The following is a 7,317-nucleotide window of genomic DNA, read 5'->3' as shown; positions in this document are numbered from 1 at the left end:
TTGACAAGAAGCTCCCATTCTTTTTGTTTTATATCTTAGCATTTTGTTCAAGCTCACCAATTTTTGAAATTATATGTTAGTTTAACATCTATGCAGTAATGATGTTTTCATATGTGCACCAAAAAGCTTGACCCCTCATTTTGTTCTCACGATAATCTTTTTAAAAATGTACTTCAAAGTTTTTTTTAGCCATACTTTTGGCTACTGTCAAAGGGAAATATTTTTATTCCTAAAAACCAATACACTGCCATTTAATTGAGCAGGTGCTTTTTAGGACAAAAAAAGAACACGAATTGAAGTCAAATATACCAAATCTTAAGCCACTTATGAAGAAACATACAAGGTTTGCATGATAGAACTAATAAAAAATATGGTAATAATTATGTAAATCGTATAAAAAACTAGTAGTCTTTTTCCCTACATATACCATACCAAAGGAATTGAACTATTTAGCGACTTAGTGTGGTTATAAATGACTTGCAAATCAATTTCATTTTTTTGGGTTTCCGGGTCTAAACCTGTATCCGGTTTCCAATTACCTATTTTCATTTCATACCCACATTACCCGGTTTGATATCGGAACCGAACTAGAATGGAATCGGTTCCCCTATATCGGTCCGGTTCTCAGGTATACAAATCTTTCAATTTCGGTTTCGGGGTTTTTTGGGTCCGGGTCTAATCGGTTTGAGTTTGGACGACTTTCATCTCTAATTTGTTTTACTATTCAAACTTTTTTTATAAAGAATTTGTGATCTTGCTTAATTGTAACTAATAATGCATCCTTGTAAACATTTGCAAATGTGACGATAGAAGAAATAAACACGTACATAGAATACTAATTAATTTCATCAAATAAGATTTTATCATATGTTACATCAACCTACAATAGGAAAAATATGACATATTTGTTTTAGTCCCAACCTTTAATGAACTCCCCACCTCCACTTGGAAGATTATTTACATAAAACCCCTCAGGTTTTACAAACCAGTAACAATGTTCAATATCCACATCTGAAAAGAATTTGTCAGAAATGGCTTCGTTAAACAAATATAAGTTCTGAAATTTTGAACCCCACCAGAAGTAACCGTAAAAAAGAATGTGATCACCTAACATATCACAAAAAGACCAACTATAATTTCCAACGAATGGAATGGTATGATTCTTCCCAAGATCATCACCACCTGATTTGATGTGAACAACAAGATCGTTAGGGACAACACTAATAATGCTAACATTCCATTTTGCTGTAAACGGACATGCAAATGCTGTTGAAGCAATTGGGTATGTTAAGACGACAAAGATGAGCAAGTTATGTATTGTAGAAGACCTCATGTTTGTAGAGAGTCTTCTTAGCTATATTCCTTTCACACAAGTTCTCTCTATTTATTGTTGAAGATGTAAGCTTTGCCTCGATGTAGTAACGGTTCTTGCCAACGGAAGTTACATGTTGGAAGTTATTATGGTATTTACATAAACAAGGAATTGCCGTTACATTGAAAGGGTGTGTCATTTCTTCAGGAGTGATGTTCACAACCTATATAAATATGTACTTACTATTGATCTAATGTATACCTATTTATGTTGATTGTGTGATTAATAAAAGATTTTTTGTTTCCTACAAGAATCTCTCTTTTTCATCTTCATGTTTTTAATGCATTTCTCCAACATTTATGTGTATTTGAATCCTTAATTATCAATTTCAGTTACTCAGTGCATGTATGTTACTTGCTTTACCCACAAGTTTACGTCATTATTCGACACAAAAATAAGCTAAATAAACATAGAGAACCTACATTTTAACATATATTCAATTAAGTCCTTATATATATTTTTTCAAGGACAGAATACGAAAAATTATATTTTAAATTTTATTACAAAATTTATACATTTGGCTTAGATTTTAAAATTTTCATGTCGATCATTTTAGCCAAAAAACAATTTATTTTCACTTTCTTTATTATACACAAATGTTTATATTTGTTATATTTTATAAGTGAAAATGGGTGTTACAAATTATTGGTTTATAATAAAACAAAAAATATTGAAGTGGATATGCTTACTAGATTTTCTTAAAAACTAAAAAACATATTTTCAAATAAAAAACCAAGATACTTACTAAAATAAAAAAAAAATAAAACAAATTTTCACATAGATATTTATAAAAAGTAATTTTTGACATGTTATTCTTTTTCATATTATATAGGTGCACAAAAAAAAAATTCATCCTATACGAAAATATGTGAAAATAATATTTTCATCCTATATGAAAATAATATTTGACATGTTTATTTTCAAAATATATAAGTGCACAAACAAAATATGTTTTTATGTGAAAAAATGTTTTTTAAAATGTTTTTTATTTGAAAATATGTTTTTTTTTAAATATAAAAACCATATTTTCACTTAAAAAAACTTTGTATGAGAAAAACCTTTTGGACCAAATTTATAAAAAAAAATAAAAAAATAAAAAAAAATAAAAAAAAAAAACATTTTTTACATAAAATCTTTTTTTAACAATAAGTAAAAAGAGTAAACTTAAGATGACTATGTAACAAAATTTTGAAATATGGGCGAAAATTATAACTTTTGAACAAAATTTATAATACAATTTAAAATCTTGCCCAAAAATATAAATTTTGAAGGTCAGATGACCTGATAACCGGGAAAAAGGATGAAAATGAAAGTAACCCTATATATATATATATATATATATATATATATATATATATATATATATATATATATATATATATATATATATATATATATATATATATATATATATATATATATATATATATATATATAGGGTTAGGTTCATTTGAGACCACCTATATTTTGTGAGACATGGGGACCACATCTTAGCCTTTGATTAGATTTGATCTTGTGGCTCATAAAAAAAAGGATTAACATTAATTAATTTAGCTGATTAGTTAATTAGGGGTAGATTAGTCACTAGGTTAAATTGTTAGCTTAATTTTCACGTCATCCAGAAATCATCTCACCTGTTCATCACCTGTTCATGTGTTTCTACCAATTTATACGACATTCATTGTTGTTCAATTCAAATTGATCGATATTCTATCTCCAATCTTATATTCTGTCAACCGATAATCGATTTTGATTTTTGAAATTGATCGAACGATGCTAAATCAGAGCTTTTAAATTCACGATTTTTGTGTTATTCGAGTTCATGTTCTTGATTCTTCTTCATCTGCAATTCACGATAAGCTGAGTGATTTTGATCAATTTTAACTTTGTGATCATCGATTTCGGTAGAGGTTCAAGTTTTCAACGATTTCTTCTAATCCTCATCTTCAACAATTGTTTACAATCTTTCAAGCCGTGAATTTTACTCAACGTCATGAAATCGTCAATTGATCAAGGTTTGAGTTTTCATCGATTTCACTGTTAGTTGCATATAACGTATTCAATTTTTAACCTAGTTCATGAATTAAATCATCAACTATTATCGATTTCTCCAATTTTATATTTGTATGATTTGTGATTTCAGAAATCAAACATCATCTTTTGTTGAGACATCCAATTCAGCAATCAAAGATTATTTGTTGTTGAATTTATTTGAGATAGAAAACAATTTAATCTATAATATGTTGTTTGACAATGTATCACCTATTTCATTGTTTGTTTTTTAACTTTTCATTTAATCATTATGTTTTTCAGCAATATGTCATCTGTTTTCTTTTGATTAACATCTATTTGCTTTTCATTAACATCATCTTAGTGATAAGTTCATGAGACTGCATGTTATTCTTATAGAATATTTTACATACATTGATATATCAATAATGATAACAGTTATGGATGATTTGGATATGCATGACATCGAAAACAATCATCTTGATGAAGAAAATCATCAGTTCGGTTATACTGATTCAGAGTTTCTTCATAACGAGGAAAATCAATCAGAAACCCAAGGTAACCATTGTTTTCATTGTTATTTGCATATAACACATTCAATTTTTAATGTAGTAACAATTATGTATGATTTAGATATGAATGACATCGGAAATGATCATTACGATGAAGAAAATCATCAATTCAGATCTGGTGATTCAGAGATTCTGGACAATGATGGAAATCAATTGGAAATCCAAGGTAATTATGTTACTGATATCGGTTATTCTTTATAGAATGATGTTGGTGATAAGTTCATGTTACTGCATATTATGCTTTATAGAATAATGCACATATAAGATTGTGGTTTTTTATGATTACATTTATATGAATGCAAATTATTATGATTATATGTTAACATGGTAGTATATTCTTTTTTATAGTTCAAAGTGACAATGTTGCAGCAGAATATGGATCTTGCAAAGAATTCATTGGAGCTGATGGTTCTTTATTTTGGATTCCAGTGGTTGAACCTGGTTGGATACCTACTTTGGGTTCAATTTTTAAAGATATAAAAGATGCTATTAAGTGGTATAAAGGATATGCATTAAGATCTGGTTTTGATATTAGAAAATCAACAGAGAGGAAAAAGAGTGGAATCACAACTTCGAAATATTTTATATGCAATAGAGGGGGATTGCCAAACACTTCTATCTTAGACACAATTAGTGATGATCATAATAAGCAATTGAGAAATAGTAATTGTAAACGCACAAATTGCAAAGCTTTTGTTGCATTCAAAGCTATACCACATTCTTCAGAAGTTTACCTGTGGCGCTTTGAACAACAACACAACCACAAATTGATCAATCAAGATTGTATGCATCTTTCAAGAGCTAAACGTCAGTTGAGTGTTGTTGATCAAGCTTTTATACATAAGCTTTCGAGTGCAAAGGTGGGGGCAACTACAGCATATAGACTAATGTGCGTTATAAAAGGAGGATGTGAATTTGTTGATGGACTAGAGATAGATTGGAAAAATTTTACAAGGGATATAAATTGTCACATCGGGGGAACTGATGCAAATTTGTTGATTACAAAGCTTCAGAATCGTAAAGAGAATGTTACAAATTTTACATACGAATACAGATGTGACAAGAAGCAGTTAAATGCTCTCTTTTGGGCTGATGACACTTCAAAACAAAACTATGAGTTATTTGGGGACGTTGTTTCGTTTGATGCAACATATCGTACAAACAGGTATTTATTATAGAAATATAAACATTTTTAGTTATATATTCTAATGGTATTTTTTTGTGTTTTTTTAGGTATTGTATGGTATTTGTACCTTTTACTGGCATTGATAATCACAAAAGGTGCGTCACTTTTGGAGCTGGTTTGTTGTGTAGAGAAGATACAAATTCCTATATTTGGTTACTTCGGTCATTCTTGAAGTGTTTTGGAAAAGCACCAATCATGGTCGTGACCGATCAAGATCCAGCAATGAAAAAAGCTATTGAGATAGTATTTCCATACACAAAACATAGATTTTGTATGTGGCATATCACAAGTAAACTTCCATTGAAGGTACTAACATTATTGTTATATTCTTATCAGAATATTAAATGAAATATTTTTTGTAATTAGGATAATAGATTAAATGAAATGCCTTTTTATACTATATTATATTCTAACAGAATAATATATGAATTGTTTTTGAAGGTAAGCTGGGAAACAATGAATGAATCAGATTTTAAGGCGGACTTCAATAGTATAGTATGGGACTCCAAAATTGTTGTCAATGATTTTGAAATGAGATGGGATGCATTAATGGTAAAATATAAGTTGCAAGACAATAAATGGATGAAAGATATGTTTGATTTGAGAAGCAGTTGGATTCCAGCCTATTTTAAAGATGTACCGATGTCAGGTCTAATGAGAACAACTTCTCGGTCAGAAAGTGAGAATTCAGCATTCAATAGGGTATCGCATCATGGTTATACGTTAAACAATTTTATGAATGTTTTTGAGTCTGTTATGGAAAGGCAAAGGAATAATCAGATCAAATTTGATTTTGATACATCTACTATAATTCCAATCATCAAAACACCTCTTGAAGATATGGAGAAACATGCATCTATGGTATACACCAGGACTATTTTTCTCATGGTGCAGAGGGAGATTCTTCATTCACTTGTTTCTTGTTCACAGAAGAGTGTTACATCAGGCGTTGTTTCTGACATATGCATTGTCAAACATAAAAGGACAAATATATCAAAGAAGAAGGTAGTAGTTGAGAAAAAAGAAAAAGTTGACATCGATTCTGAATGGAATTTTAACACAAGTGAAGGTGATTTTGAGGTAATGTTGACATTTTAGAATATACTTAATATTCTAATGATTCTGAAAAAATATTCTAATTTTTCTTTTTTGAATATGCTTATTATGCTAATACTTTTTGAAATAGGTTGAATTCAACAGAGAAGATCTAACGGTGAAATGTTCATGCATGCTTTTTGAGCGGTTTGGAATTTTTTGTAGACACATCTTCTGTATTCTAAAGATTTATGACATACAAGAGATTCCGTCAAGATACATTCTTAAGAGATGGAGAAGAGATATTATCCCCACCACAGTTTTGAAAAGGACGTTTAGATATAGTGATTCGTCTGGAAATGTTGAGAAGGTTGCATACAAAGCTTTTTCCATGCTTGATCAATGTCTGTCTTCATTAAGTAATGATGACAAGAAGTTAGAAGAGTTCATGCAGAAGCTTGAAGTTTTTATGACTGATATTGGTGAACAAGGTTCAGACAAAGTACTGGTTACAAAAGAAGATCATATTGATAAACTTTACGGAGCTACTACGAATCCTGAAGTTGTTGATGTTGAAAATCCACCTATGGTGAAGAATAAAGGTTCTGGTACAGGAAAACGTTTAAAAAGTGCTTTGGAGAAGGCTACTATTCAAGGTAACAAGCAATCAAGATCATGCAAAACATGTGGGGTTAAAGGGCATAATTCAAGGAAATGTTTGACATTGTTGAATAAATCCAAGGTACAAAGTGCATAGTTGTGTCTAGAAATATATTTCGATTTTTTTCGTATTTCAATAAAGTTCAATAATACTATATAGATAAAAGTTTGACTTTTTTAGTTTGGATATTTTTCTGTTGTTTTGGTTTGTGATGATGTATGAGACATTTGGGTTGTGATGATGTGTTATACATTTGAGAACATATTGATTCTTCTAATATTTTCAATCTTTAATTTTTTGAAGTATATACGAATGATTGCAGTATAATGCTTTGTTATCAAAATATTATAATACAAGATTATGCATGTAAGAATGTTATTCTAATAGAATACCGATGCCATTATACATTATTCTATTAGAATATTCTACCATGGTCATTAAGAAGTGATCATAATACCTACTATACATTAAGCATTAATCA

The 7,317-nt window shown here is 29.4% G+C and overlaps 1 protein-coding gene across 1 annotated transcript; it reads left to right on the top strand.

The window, feature by feature from the left end:
* Positions 1 to 3,810: 3,810 nt before the first annotated feature.
* On the top strand, positions 3,811 to 6,932 carry LOC111895195 (protein FAR1-RELATED SEQUENCE 5). The gene is made up of 6 exons (XM_052771835.1): positions 3,811 to 3,940; positions 4,016 to 4,120; positions 4,303 to 5,119; positions 5,188 to 5,446; positions 5,582 to 6,220; positions 6,327 to 6,932. The coding sequence occupies exons 1-6, from the start codon at positions 3,811 to 3,813 to the stop codon at positions 6,930 to 6,932; spliced, it is 2,556 nt and encodes an 851-aa protein (XP_052627795.1).
* Positions 6,933 to 7,317: the final 385 nt, after the last annotated feature.

Source organism: Lactuca sativa, chromosome 5 (genome assembly GCF_002870075.4).
Source record: "Lactuca sativa cultivar Salinas chromosome 5, Lsat_Salinas_v11, whole genome shotgun sequence".
Taxonomy (NCBI): Eukaryota; Viridiplantae; Streptophyta; class Magnoliopsida; order Asterales; family Asteraceae; genus Lactuca; species Lactuca sativa.
Note: the sequence above shows the minus strand (reverse complement) of the source record. Positions and strands in the feature narration are given on the sequence as shown.

Excerpts from the sequence above, each read along its gene's own strand:
- LOC111895195 (XM_052771835.1), top strand. The coding sequence starts at position 3,811 with ATGATAACAGTTATGGATGATTTGGATATGCATGACATCGAAAACAAT. Across the intron at positions 5,120-5,187 it reads GCAACATATCGTACAAACAG|GTATTGTATGGTATTTGTAC; the intron begins GTATTTATTATA and ends GTGTTTTTTTAG. Across the intron at positions 5,447-5,581 it reads CAAGTAAACTTCCATTGAAG|GTAAGCTGGGAAACAATGAA; the intron begins GTACTAACATTA and ends TTGTTTTTGAAG.